Source organism: Pleuronectes platessa, chromosome 8, assembly GCF_947347685.1.
Source record: "Pleuronectes platessa chromosome 8, fPlePla1.1, whole genome shotgun sequence".
Lineage (NCBI taxonomy): Eukaryota > Metazoa > Chordata > Actinopteri > Pleuronectiformes > Pleuronectidae > Pleuronectes > Pleuronectes platessa.
This window is the reverse complement of record NC_070633.1, coordinates 26,770,768-26,785,838: the sequence shown is the minus strand read 5'-3', so window position 1 is coordinate 26,785,838 and position 15,071 is coordinate 26,770,768. Positions and strand designations below refer to the sequence as shown.

The following is a 15,071-nucleotide window of genomic DNA, read 5'->3' as shown; positions in this document are numbered from 1 at the left end:
CTGCTGATTAAGCTCTAATAACCTCTAAAGCCAATGGATGGGTTGAATGAGCAGTCAAGCTTCAGTGGGAAGACTTTCTTATTTCTTCTTTGAATCGGCACAAGCATAATTTAAAGTTATGCATGCATCACATCAACCACGTCTATACTGACACTAGTACGTTTGAAGTGATTACCGCTGAAATTGCTTCTGCACCAGACACATTAAAGAATGCTAATTGGAATGATTTTTGTTTTGGTTTCGTGCTTTATGGTCTGAATTGATAGCGAACTCCTGCTGATCCTGTCGGCTTCCAGCAGCCAGAGGGGTCGTGCTCTCAATTCCTCTGAAAGGCTTTTCTTTAACACCACAGCTTTACTGTTAATTATCCCGTGCCTTAGGAAATTAAAGGTCGGCCTAACCTAATTATCCAAAGGTACAAGATCAGTGGATAAATACTGGGTATGATCTCAAGGTCAGACTCGGGATTATAACTCAAGGGGGACTGTGGGGAAAGTAACACTAATCATTAACTTAGACTCCTTCAACTGTTCCCACCTTTTTTGTGTGTGTGTGTGTGTGTGTGTGTGTGTATATATAGAATATAAACACCATCCTACCAAGTTATTTTTGCATTGCCCTTTTCATCCTCTTGATATCTGTTATACCACTTGTCTAATGTCCTTTTTCTTCTCTTCCAGGTTTCCGTAAAATCAGCCTTGACGACCTGCGCAAGGCCTACATCGTCAAGGATGTGCAACAGTACATCCTCCACAGACTAGACCAGGAGGAGGCCCTGAGGCAACACCTCACCAAGGAGACGGCCGAGATGCTCAACCAACTTCACATCAAGAGCAGCGGCTGCTTCCTCTACCTGGAGCGGGTGCTGGACGGCGTTGTGGAGAGTTTCATCATGCTTCGTGAGATACGTGACATCCCTGGGACGCTCAACGGCCTCTACCTGTGGCTCTGTCAGAGACTCTTCGTCAGAAAACAGTTTGCCAAAGTCCAACCCATCCTCAATGTCATCCTGGCCACTTGCAGGCCCCTCACAGTCAAAGAGCTGTACCATGCGGTGTGGACCAAAAACATGACACTAACTATGGAGGAGTTTCAGAAAAAGATGGACATTCTCTCCAAGTTGTTGGTCAATGGCCTCGGGTCGACTAAAATCCTTTTTCACTACAGTTTTGCAGAGTGGCTACTGGATGTTAAGCATTGCACCCAGAAGTACTTGTGCAATGCAGCAGAGGGACATAGGATGTTGGCAATGAGTTACACCTGCCGGGCAAAGCAGCTGAAACCCCTCGAGGTGCAGGAGTTCGCTCTACACCTGGTCAATTCCAATCTTCAGATTGAGCCGTTCAATCTGGCTCTTTGGATGGTTTGGAATGGAACTCCTGCTAGTGACTCCCTGACCACCTCCATACCAAGAGAACAGGAAGTTCTGCAACTTCTGGTCAAAGCTGGAGCTCACGTTAACAATGAGGACGATCACGCCTCCTGTATTGTACAACAGGCCCTGGAGAGAGAGGACTCAATAAGGACATTACTTGACAACGGGGCATCCGTGAACCAGTGTGACTCCAGTGGAAGAACTCTGCTGGCCAACGCTGCATACAGTGGAAACCTTGATGTGGTCAACTTGCTAATATCTAGAGGGGCAAACATGGAGCTGGAAGACAACCACGGACAAACGGCACTTACTCTTGCTGCAAGGCAGGGCCATACCAAAGTGGTCAACTGCCTAATTGGTTGCGAGGCCAACATCAACCACACAGATCATGATGGATGGACGGCTCTCCGCTCAGCAGCCTGGGGGGGACATTCAGAGGTTGTGTCTGCTCTGCTCTACGCTGGTGCCAAGGTGGACTGTGCTGATGCCGACGGAAGAACTGCTCTGAGAGCTGCAGCTTGGGGAGGTCACGAGGATATAGTGTTGAATCTTCTTCAGCATGGAGCTGAGGTCAACAAAGCAGACAATGAAGGAAGAACAGCTCTCATTGCTGCAGCTTACATGGGGCACAGAGAGATTGTTGAGCACCTCTTAGACCACGGGGCCGAGGTTAATCATGAAGATGTGGATGGGAGGACTGCCCTCTCCGTCGCTGCTCTCTGTGTTCCTGCAAGTAAAGGCCATGCTTCTGTTGTGAGCCTTCTGATCGAAAGGGGAGCAGAGGTCGACCACTGTGACAAAGACTGCATGACCCCCCTCCTTGTGGCTGGCTATGAAGGACACGTCGATGTAGTAGATCTGCTTTTGGAAGGTGGAGCCGATGTAGATCACACTGACAACAATGGCCGCACCCCTCTTCTTGCTGCTGCATCAATGGGCCACGCCTCAGTTGTCAACACCTTACTCTTCTGGGGTGCAGCTGTCGACAGCATCGACAGCGAGGGAAGGACTGTGCTGAGCATTGCTTCTGCTCAGGGTAACGTGGAGGTGGTCAGAACTCTGCTGGACAGAGGTCTGGATGAGAATCACAGGGATGATGCAGGCTGGACCCCACTGCACATGGCTTCGTTTGAGGGCCACCGTCAAGTGTGCGATGCCCTTATTGAGCAAGGCGCTCGTTGTATAGAGGTAGATAATGATGGTAGAATACCGCTGATATTAGCTGCACAAGAGGGACATTATGACTGTGTGCAAATTCTTCTGGAAAACAAGTCGTGCATCGACCAGAAGGGATATGATGGGAGGAATTCTCTCAGGGTGGCTGCACTGGAAGGCCACAGGGACATAGTTGAACTGCTGCTGAGCCACGGTTCTGACATAGATTACAAAGACGCAGACGGACGCCCGACACTCTACATACTGGCACTTGAAAATCAGCTGGCCATGACAGAGTATTTCCTTGAAAATGGAGCAAATGTGGAAGCTAGTGACACTGAAGGCAGAACAGCCCTCCACGTCTCCTGCTGGCAAGGGCATGTTGAAATGGTGAGGCTGCTGATTAACTATCACGGTGATGTGAACGCCTGTGACAATGAGAAGCGATCAGCCCTCCAGTCTGCTGCATGGCAAGGACACACCAAAGTCGTACAGTTTCTGATAGAAAGTGGGACGCACGTGGATCATACATGCAACCAGGGAGCAACAGCGCTGGGCATCGCTGCACAGGAGGGTCACATCGATGTTGTGCAAATACTTCTTGAAAATGGTGCCGAGCCCAACCACGCTGACCAGTTTGGACGCACAGCAATGAGAGTGGCAGCAAAAGGAGGCCACTCGATGATCACAAAACTTCTGGAAAAGTACGGGGCCTCAACTTTAAATGGCTCCAATCCATCCCCAGTACACACCATGGAGGAAAAAACACCATTGACTGTGACTGGTAAAATGCAGTCCCTCACCATTAAATCAAGCAGTTCTGGCAGCACTGGGGCAGGAGATATGCATTTGTCTGGACGAGGCATACCCAACAACGTCCATGCTTTCAGTTCGCCATCAGAATCTCCCGATTCCACTGTAGACAGACAGAAATCCTCTTTGTCGAATAATTCCCTTAAGAGCTCAAAGAACTCCTCCCTGAGAACCACATCCTCCACAGCCACAGCACAGACCGTGCCCATCGACAGTTTTCATGGGCTGACGTTCACAGAACAAATCCAGCAGCACTCGTTGCCTCGCACCCGGAGCAGGCAGTCCATTGTGTCCCCTTCCTCCACGACCAAGTCCATTGGTCAACAGCCATCATCTCCATCCAATGACTTCGACTGGTCTCAGTTGAAGCCTGGTCTCAAGTCAACAAAGGGAAGTAAGACCGGCAATGGGACATCAAATAGTAAAGGAGGAGACAAGAAGAAAATCAAGAACAGTGGCTCGACACAAAGTCAGGTGTTGGAGTACGAGATGACGCAGTTTGACAAGAGGATCGCTCTCAACAAGTCGGTAGCTAACATTTCAGTGAAGGATCCCCACTGCAAGATCATGATCGGTGGTTCGATTCAGCAGGATAGGGGACAGGACCAGGATCAACTCTTTATCCAGCAGCAGAGCTCTGCTGAAAGGAAGAGAAACGGCATCATGACCAACCCCAACTATCATCTACACAGTAATCAGGTTTTCCTGGGTAGGGTTTCAGTTCCTCGGGCCGGACAGACCAGAGGCCACCAGGATGTTCTGGAGAACTATCCCATCGGGGAAACCGAGCTCAGCCTTAAACAAGCCCTGAAACTGCAGATTGAAGGATCGGACCCTGGGTTTAACTACAAAAAGGAGACTCCATTATAGCTGGTGAGAGACACTTTTCAAAATGGCCCTCCAATAAGTGCTTATTGAATCACATCAAGCATTTGTCTCGAAGTTGAAATCAAGGTCAGGGAGACGGCACATAGGTAACGCTTCATTCAGAGTGGCTGAAATAGAGGCTGATGACAGACGCTCATTTGTTACTGGATCGCACTCAACAGAGCCGTCATTGGTTGGATTTAATCAGACTTGCATGAAGAACGCCGCAATCCGGATGAGAAGACTTTCCTCCCAAACCAAACACTGACCGAGTCATTCCTATACTGTTGCAGATGTCTTGAGTGCCATTCGTCACGCAGACCATTGGAGGGATTGTGCCAAAGCAACTGTTTTCATCTGCATTAAACAATTACATATCTTTTCTTTTGTTCATAAGAGGGCGACCTAAAAATACAACCTAGGGAAGATTGTTGATTGCTGCCTGAGGCTCATGTGAACTGATACTTCGACGTGCCTACATCTGTTACAGCCTTCTTCATTTAGTCATGCAAACTATCATTTTAATTTAATGTAATGCTATTTAATAAACAGTGTATGCACTTTTAAAAGACTAAAATGACAGACATGCATTTGTTCTATTTACTTTGTATCCGATCCATGTTTTAAAGTAATTGTTTGATACAAACATCCAATGCTTTTTTTATTTTTTGTTTTTATTATTTTACATCATGTTTGTTCTGTCTGTTTAATTTGTTGTTTTTGTTTTTTTTTCAAACTGACAGCAATGTAACACTGAGTACATTGTCACAAACCAGAGGACACAACAGTAACTGATGTCACAGTATGAACTTAAGCGCATTTATAGTCTGCCTTTCTAGAGACCCCAAATAATCTGTGTTAACCTTGATCAGTGTGCTAAACCTATGTTGTGTGTAATGTATTGATAGCTATGGCAGTTTCTCTTCATGAGTATATACAAGCATATTTATTTTTGGAAAAAAGCCACTTTTGCTGCAGCTTGTGTTGCATTAGCTCTACCATGGTGCTGTGTTCAGAAGTTGCCTGCGGTTGTTTTGGACTCCAGATTGTGTCGGCTTTGTGCGTTTTCTGTATTATCACAAATATCTACGAGAGAGATTCAAGGAAAATGTCGAGGATAAAAAAAGTTCATTTTATCCCTATGGGATTTTTTTTTTTTAAGTTTGTGTGTTATGTTTTTTTGTGTGCATAAAACATATTTAAATAACCCATTGTGTACCGTTAACAGAGCTTTGGTGCTAAACGCAGCAGTGACTACACAAAAAAAAATGCATTTGTCTGCATTTGTCCGAGTTACATGTTTAACCTACTGCAATGCAAGAAACAGAATCCTGGCTTTGTTTTCTTACTGTCATGTGATCCATCTTCAGCGATTTCCTTGTGGATATTTCAGGGGGATTAACACGAGTTTGAAAGGCAAAACTGTAAAAAACTAAATAAAAGCCAAAGTTGAAGCAGCGTTCTCTGTCCCGCCTCCTGCTGCCTGCGAGGAGCTGAAAATCAGTTCAGCGGGACTCAACCCCGCGGGAGCAGGCGGGGGGGGGGGAGGCGCTCGGCCGTGGCACCGAGGGAACTCGAACATCTGTTTCTCATGAACTCTGTGGAGCTGCGTTAGCGTTTACAGGCTGTGTCATATTCTTTTGCAGGCTTTTCATACCGTTTAACAGCGAGCTATTTTTCGCCAAGATCTGGGATCAGGGGGGAGTAGGAACCCATCGCATGCACAAACACTTATAAGCCCTAGTGAAAGCTCTCAGCTCTTCAGCACCACAGTAGCTCAAACGTTTTGCCATGAAGGGTCAATAGAAGGATTGAAGGCAGGAGTGAGTCTAGAACCAGTGTTGGAAAACAAACTGTACAGTCTTATTCAGCAGTTCCCTTGTTTGTCTTGACTGTGTTTTGTCTGTCATCTTTGGTTTGACTGTCAGTGATTGGATTGTAAATAGCTTCCCATGTACATTCGACTTTCAGTTTAAAAGAATTCCTGTATTATATGAAGTGGAATTTTCTGATGTATATTAAAGTGCTTAATAAACATATTTGCTTTACTGCTGAACAGCATCTTTTTGCAGATTTATTCCTAAACAGGATGTAAACAAATACATAAGATCTGAGGAATGAAGTCGTTTAATGTTTTATGAGGTTCAAGATATTTAAATTAACATTTTGAAACATCTGCAGTTAGTCTGATGGTGTTTTTTCTCTTTTAGTTTTTTCTTAGTCAAATCACCACATCCTCATAAACTCAAAGCTCATATAAACTGATTGCTGATAAAAAAATTGTGGTCAAAGGTCAATATCACACTGACCTGTGGCCATACGTCAAGAATTTAATAGGTTTGACAATATTTCAAACAACTTTATTGGATAAAATGATGAAACAATGACATTTAATGTCCATAAAGTTAAAGGGCAACCTCACTGTTCTGCATTAACTCTTCTCTGGGCCGTGCTGTTCCTTAGAAAGGGAGGTAGAATCTATATTAAACAGCTGGGGGGGCACTGAGTTGGTAATTTAGAGTGACCACCATGAAACAAGTGACTCTATAGATTATACACTGTATAGAAACATGGAAGCTCCCCTAACGTGATGCCACATTCTCTTGGTCGCCCCCTGGTGATGGGTTCCCAGATGTCAGTAGGATGAACCAAACTAAAACGTCAAAGTAGCCAACAATTCAAATAATTCTTCTTAGAGATGGTTTCTGTCATTTTATGGGTGTTCTTATTACTTATTACTGATGTATGTTTTAAGGGATAAAAATGAAAATTCACACATTATTTTATGGATTAAGTGTAAAACACACTATATTACATTTGATATTAATATACGGCAGAGCAGGAAGAGCAAAGCTTAGTCTTTAATTACATCCTTTCAGTTTTCACCACATGGACTTTATCATGTGAGTGTGGACAGACGTGGTTGTGACGTGCACCCTGATTGGCTGGCAGAGGGACACAACTGCGATGTGGTAATTATGGTTTTTCTTTGTATCGAGGCTACAAAACCGCAGGCTGTGTTATTAATACCTATCTCCCTGCTGGCCATTCGATGGTGGACGGCCAAACCAGGACACTGCAGGAATCACAACACAGGCTGGAGTGGAGCAGGCGAGCGTGCCAGTCCCTCCCCCCCACCCCCTCCATCCCACCAGTTCACTCAGTTCATCACAGTTCAACAGGAGCTGCAGGAGATCAAGCACGGAGAGGGTTTGATTAAGTTTGATACAAATGCTTTTGCAATCTTTCAAAATTACACTTAACGTAATAATAGGTTCTCGGTCAAAGTCAGCTGGGACCGGCTCCAGCCCCCTGCGATCCCGGATTAAACAGCAGCCATGATGGATGGCACTAGAAGCTCGTTCCTCGGACTCGTACGTCCTCAAAAGCCAATTTCAGTTCAGAATCCATGAAAAGCATTATGGAACTTCAGATGTCCACACTAATAAGAATATTTTGCAGAAGAGGCTCCTGTGCTTGTTCCTCTTGTCTACGCAGGAACAGAGTTTTACTAAAAACAAAGATGTGAGGCTTTTCAAAATCCCATTTCTATGTAAGTACATGTAAAAAGGAGCATTTGTGACACAAACCAAAGAAATAAAACAGAAACAACAACAACAATGGCAGCTTTATACTGATTTCTACATTTGGTTAGTTTAGTTTACAGCTAAACTGGGCATCGCAGCCATTACTATGGACCACAGCCTTCCTCTCTGGTATTTCACAGGTCATCAATGTAGACTGTATCGCCCCCTACTGGCCAAGTATCTTTATTTAATCGTTTGTAGTTGTTTTCGTGTTCTTGTCTGGACGGAGTTATTTTGTAAAATAAAGACTTTGTGGTTGGAGATTCATTTTATAAACGAAGAGGAAAATATCCGTGCAAAATATATCCGATTATTCGCTCTTGGCCCCGAGAGTGAGGATTGGATGATGTTGTTACAGTAAATAATTCAGCTCGATCGTCACCACCCAGCGTTTTGTGAATAATGTGCCTCAGAACAGCTGAAGTGGGATTCAGACATTTGGACCCTCAGCGTGTCTCCATGTTTTTGAGAGGGTGGGTGTTAATGGCTCGACCATCTGGTACTGATGTCATGTCCTATGCACTGTCCAAGCTTTGGAGAAGCTGCTCGGGGGAACCAGCTGCCAGTGGCCACATCTGGTTCTTCTCCAGCCGGGCCCCTTGTTTTGGATACGGTGCTAACAAGCTCCCATGCAACAAACACAACACAGCGACGGTTGGGACCCAAACGTTGGACTCGGTCGTTTCTGTTCCTTTGTGCGTTCGGGGGTTTAACTCCAGACGTTCACTGCAGCAGATTGTTTCTTTCCTTCATGAGAGCAGGAACTAAAATCAGCTATTGTACTGAAAACCTGTTTGCACATGCCTCCGCGATGGAGCAGAGTAATTATCAAATCAGAAAACGTGTCCCCGTGTGGAACACTTTCCCAGCCTGAGTTGGGAAGAAGCACTTCACAAGAATGCAAACACTGGAAACATCTCTCTGCAGTTTGGCAGAGCTATGCATCCCTGTGTCCTGTTTCCAGCCGTCCCTGTGATCACACTCGCTGTGTTTAGCTGATCCCGGTGCAGCTGGTGTCACGAGACACAGACACATTTTTTATCGGCCTGTGATTATCACAACTGCAGCGTGAGACCTTACAGATCGTAATGTTCTCAAAAAACGACTCTTTGAAGAATGAATGAGCACAAAGTACATGAGAAGCAGAAGGGCAACTTTCTAAAGGTGTAATAATTACATTTTATAACGATGAATGATTGGTTGATCAAAATAAGCTGTCAAATGTGTCTCTAATCCTATTGGTTGCCAAATTGAATGGATTACTACACTATGTAATGTAATTTTCTGACTTCATAATAACATCCTTTCCTTATAGGATGCAGGATACCTTGAAAAATACATTTAAAACTCTGTATGAATAATTATTCTATAATTGAGAATGTTGGGGAATGATTTTCTGATCAATGAAAGCTTTAGATTGTTATTTTATTATTTGCTGATTAATCTTTAAAAAATGCACACTGCACAAAGGCTTAATATTCTGAAAAAGAGCTCCACAGAATTAATGCATGTTTCTTTCTTGAGAATGAACTCATCCATCTGCTTTTGAAACAAATCCCTGTACAAAAATATTAGAATATACATTTGCAAAATCGACCCACTCTCCCCAGTGTGCATGAGTGAGACTGTTTAAGAGAACATCTTGTCAGAGCGTTTTTATTCTTCAAATGTTAATTGCTGTTCCGGGAAATCTGGCATCCGCACAAGCATAAATAGTCAACCTCTGCGGATCAGTGCCAGCAGTGATTCGGTGAGGAGGCAGCCAAGTGGCAGCCTCATGCAGAAAGTCTACAAAGGGGTATTTAAATCTGTCCATCCATTTTTATAATGACACAAGTGCAGCCATGCAGAGCCCTTCATCCTACCGGGTTTCAAATTAGATTTGACCAGAGCTGCCAGTGAAGGAGCCAGGTTCGAACTGGGAAATGGAAAAAGGTGAATGTTTCCTTTTTGTCTCCAAACTCAGAGCAATTACACGACAATTCAGAAAAGGAAATGACTGCAATTTAATCATTGAATGGAAATACATGATGTATTTGAACGTCCAATGACCTTGTAGAGAAATTGTGCATCGAGCCTCAGCTGTTATTAAAGTTACACAGGATTTCTGAGGGTCTCAAATAAATCAACAGATGCAGATGTTTCATTAATATTTGAAAGTGTTTGCTAACCTGTTTTTTGACCTTAGTGCAACGATCACAGTTGTATTTAAAGGAAAAACAATATTACTTCATAATAAGTTTTGTTTTGAGTCTTCAGTGATAAAATGAAGCTCATACAACAGAGGTTTGTTAAAAACCGGTTCGTTAACAGATGCAATTCTGGCAACAATCCTACTGTTGGTCTACAAATACCAGGAAGTGAAATATCAGTGTCAGGAAATACTTTCATAACGAAAAGGCCAGATTGAAAATTCAAAAAAACTACAAAACCATCCTGGGCCTTGAAAGAACAGATTACATTTAAGGGCGGACCAAGGACTTAGTTTTAAAACTTTCTTTTACTATATTTTTATGACCAATAACCATTCACCACTTCCTCTTAAGAACTAGAAAATCCTCTTATGCCATTACGGTTGTCGGTATTTTCACCTTTACTGGACAGATGAAAGTACAGGTAGTTCACAAGGGGACCTTCAGGGTTTTAAAAAACGGATATTTCAACGAATCTGCAACCAGGATTTTGTTCTGCACTTCTTACAGTGTTTAGTTTCTCTTTGTGAGAATCTCATCAAAGCCTTGACAGAATAAAGATGATGAAATCGATCAGTAACTTTTTTTCACATACATAAACCATGTGAGATTAGAATAGAGTTTAACATCTCACACATCTTCTATTGACTGGCTGATGATATCCATATAACCCTCAGTATCTCAACTGATAGATTTTTACAAGTTTGTTTACCTCCACTTCATCTTATTATCGACATCAGATCATTATTCACAGAACCGAGGATACTTTTGAAACTTGAGTTTTATTGACAACAACGGAGCGTGAGCCTAAAAGCCAGAACGCTCCGATTCCCCTGAAGTATTCAGCCTCTGATATTGATCTCGAACCCCATCAATCCCCTGCAGATGCATGATGATCACTTTGTGCTTTGGGACAAAATCAATCTGAGTTATGGCTCCTATAAAACGCTGGATTCACGTTGTGCCAACACGCAGAGAGACGGTTTCAGATGTTGTTGTGACAAGCAAGTTTTATACCCGTCACTGGCAACTGTTCAAACCCGGAGCTGAACAAGGCCATTCTTGTCCAGGTCTGTGTCAGTGAGGTGCAGCAGGTGGGGAAGCAGTTTATTCATTGGCCTCTGAGCAACTAAGCGTTTAAAACCTGGCTCAGAAGACCTGCTTGTGCTCATCTGTTTTCCCTCAGAGCTCCGACATCCATCAAAAGCTCTTCGGTGAAAGCAAATTCGACAAAAGAAGGAATTAAGACGATTTTTTTTATTTTTTATATTTAGAATTAGATCCTGCTATCTGTTGCCTGTGCAGCATCAACATCAAAAGTTGAATCAAAATTTGTGGAAAAGCCTCGTGCTTATGAAAGAAGAAGGAGACGGCTTTCAAAGCAGTTTATGCTCGACAACAATGCAGCGACTCATGGCCAACAAAGCCGGAGCAGGAGAGATTATACGTCCTGTCCTCCTCTTTGTAGCCTGTTTACATAATCCCTACAGTCTCTCATCAAGGAGCGTGGATGAAAAGCTTTCATCGACTCTCTGTGGAAAACCTGCCCTGTCGTCTTTGAAGCTCGTGCACACAGGTGTTCCACTTTCACTAAACGCCGAGCGGGGGTAATTAAAACTCCCGGCGACAATCTGCAGCCACGACGTCTGTCTCTGGGGGAGACAAGACACCGAAGCACCACCGGTCCTGTGAGTGTGGGTGAGCTGACCATATAGTGCACCGTCATTCTACGCATCATTAATCATTACGGCTGAAGCCAAGGATAATAAATGGACCAGGGCTTAATACAATGAAAGGCCTGTAGCTGCACGGACCCAGATATTCGGGTTTAAGGAAAAAACTGCAGCTGCCTGTAAATCAGAGAGTTCGGTATTTCATGGCTCCCTGCTCTCTCTCTCTCTCCATCAGCCACTCTCACATGCAAATCTTGTATCTACACAATGTCAGCTCTATGGAGGAAATAAAAAAAATATATCTTTGTTTACAGGGTGAAGACGATCCAGCTTGGAGAAGAGGGGAAAGGGTTCATGAGCCCCGAGAGGTCAGAGAATTATCCCAACCCACGAAGCATGTAATCATCCACTCGGCCCCTTCTGGAGTTTCATGGTTCGACCTCGACAGGAATGACAGACGTGTGATGGTGGAATCTGTCCGAAGCAGCTGGGAATCGAACGCTCTAGATGTGTAACAGGGCAAGAACCAATAGAAAGGGACCATTAAAGGAATCTTGACTAAGGACAGCAACGATCAGTGTCGCCCTCCGAACCCACGACCTCCCTCTTCCTTCCTTGGTTCTCCTCCACCTGAACGCTGCAGCAGAAACAGAAGCTAATGAAAAGCAGATTTCCCTCTGCCCATCAGGCTGGGAACGCTCAGCGCCACCTGGGTGTTTTATTGGTACTGAGCTGCTAAATCGGATTATTATGCAGAGCTATTATCGCCGGGAGTTGAGGAAACTTTACAGTTTTGGCAAAGGTTCTCGTCTCTTTCCTTTTTCTTTCTGTTCATTACACCTCACCTGCTCTCAGTCGCTCTTATCCTCCCATCGTTTTACTTTTTCACTCTATTTTTTTATCTCCCCACCTCCATCGCTTCATTTTGATTTATCTCCCTTTCCTGCTCTGTCATTCCTCCTGGCTTTTTTTTCCTTCCTATTCCGTGCTCTCTCCGTTCTCTCATTCTTCATCCTCCGTCTGTTTTCGCTTCTTGCTTTTCTCCTGTCCCCCTGTTTTCGTGGCTTTCATCCTCTTTTTGTAACATGTTCACTCACTGTCCTGTTTTTCTCATCGCTCTCCTTGTTTTTCCCGAAGCTGTTTCTTTTATAGCTCCGTCCTCCCTCACTGGTGTTTTATTGCCACCGTGGAATTCTTTTTCTACGTTTAGCTTTTTCCCTCTCACTCTTCTTTGTCACGTCTGTCTTCTCCGATGCGTTTCCCTCTTTGTCTCTTTTTTGTTTTTGCCCTCCCGTGCTTTTTTGCCTTCTCCCTCTGTTCCTCTCCTCCGTCAGCAGCGAGCCGCCCCCCTCACCACGGCTGCTGCAGAGTTCATCTCAGGACACGACTCTGCTGCTGCTGCTGCTGCTGCTGCACACTCACCGTTTGTCGACCGAATCTAAGTCCTGGGTGTAACGGGGCCCGGGGACAGATGGAGAACAGTGAAGAAGAAACATTCTCTGAGTTTCACTGAGGCAGACTAAAGGGGGAAAAGTGTGGAGAGGAGAAGGATGCCACGAGATATCACCGATGGACGCTGCTCAGTGGTGTTTTGCACATTAAAGCATGAGGAAAAGAAGCTGGCACACACTCTGGCCTCTTGGCTTCAGTTTTGTGATCTGTTTGCTCCCGACTCTCATCTGCCAGCGTCTGAATCTGTTTTGTCAAGAGTGTTTAACAGACTTGACCTGATTCGACTTTCATAACAGATTTGAATCAGCAGCCTGACTGGATATCAGTTTGTCACAGCGTGGGCCGTGCACCACAACACGGCTGCACACTGAAGGCTCTGATTCAAAGTGGCAGTTTTAATAAATACATATATATATATATATATATTAATTGTTTACGTCTAGCGCTCATCTACAATGATGCAATAAGGAAAGAGGAAACCACTCGTTGCAGATTCCTCTCCAGCACTCGGGCTAACGCCAGGGAGATTGTTTTTTTCCATTCAACAGTTGAAATTCAACTCAAACCAGATTAGCCGCACTCGCAGCATTTCTCTGGGGATCAAGCCGGGCCAGGCCGTCATCTTTCCAAGAGCTGAGCGTGAAAAATATTTCCACAGCTATTGAATATATTTACTAGGAATGTGGTAATTCATGGTGAGCAGAGGACGATCACCAGGAAATCTGCAGTTTCAACATTTCCACTTCTACAGAACAACAGGGACTTTTTAGCCTTCGTTTAAAGTGGTCGGCTAATGATGGATGTGATTTACTATGTTAGCGTGTCTCTGCAAACTGTGAGAACTTGGAAAAGTTAAAGCTGTGATCAATATTTATACTTAACAACAGAATAGCTTTGTTTTACTTGAAAGGATGTAGCTCAAACTGCTGTTTGCCTCAGCTCTCATGGGGCATTTTATCTTTTAGCTCAATTACAGGCCACAACTTCCCCTTTTTGCTCTTCATTACTCTCCTCGTCTTCATTTCTGAGTTAATAACCAAGTAGGCGGGCGGCTGAGACTCTCAGTGGGTCGCAGCCGCCGAGAAAATGGGTCGTCTAAACCAGGAGGTTGGTAGTTCGATCCCCTTTTACCACCGAAGTGTCCTTTTCCGTTCCATTAAACCTCGGAGCTCAAAATTACCAACCCCCTTAACTCAGAATTTCGACTCGGAAAGTGGGAGGAGCCTCACCACCCCCGACTTTGCAATCCAAGATGGCCGCACCGTGTATCAACAATCATGAAGTTTCTAGTTTCTACTGTTTATTATTGTGTTATAATGAACTGGTTTTGCTAACAATCGCTAGCTGGCCAACGTTAACATTGCCTTTGTGGGGTTTTAAGCTAGCTTGAGTGTTTCCTTGCAGATCCAATAACATTTAACGATTCTCTGGGTCACGTGTGCAGCCGACTCTTCTCTCTGCTACACATCCTCCTCTGAGATCCTCCCAGTGCAGCTAGCATCGACTCCTGACACACTCGGTGCAGCGTGGTCTCTACAGTGTCGGCGGCGGCGTCTAACTGAGGTTCGTCTGTTCACGCCGGAGACCTTCACCCCCCCCCATCACGCACATCACCGGCCGAGCTTTTGTGCTTGACACCGAAACCCTGAGAGCAGCTGCTGTTCAACACAACCAGTGCATGACGCCCTGAATGTGGACCCCCCCCCCCCCTAAATGAGAGCGAGGCCTGACCCGGCGACCCTGAACTTCCGCACGCTGCAACCTCCCTGCTCATTAGCACCGACCCGATTCCAGGTCAAGAGAGAGCACCCCCCCCCCCCCTCACACTTGGTCTTTAACACACTGTCTTTCTCACCCACATTCACACACACTGTGAGCCTCTCTTTGTCCTGCTTGTTTTATCCCTGACACACACACACACTCACACACACACACACGTAAGGACACACATGTTGCT

The 15,071-nt window shown here is 44.7% G+C and overlaps 1 protein-coding gene across 1 annotated transcript in view; it reads left to right on the top strand.

Moving 5' to 3' along the window:
• LOC128446227 (ankyrin repeat domain-containing protein 50) overlaps positions 1-6,266 on the top strand; it is a 36,093-nt gene extending 29,827 nt beyond the window's left edge. Inside the window, exon 4 of the mRNA XM_053429224.1 lies at positions 681-6,266. Within this exon, the coding sequence (XP_053285199.1) occupies positions 681-4,213 (3,533 nt within the window). The 3' untranslated portion in view covers positions 4,214-6,266. The remainder of the gene's footprint in view (positions 1-680) is intronic.
• Positions 6,267-15,071: the final 8,805 nt, after the last annotated feature.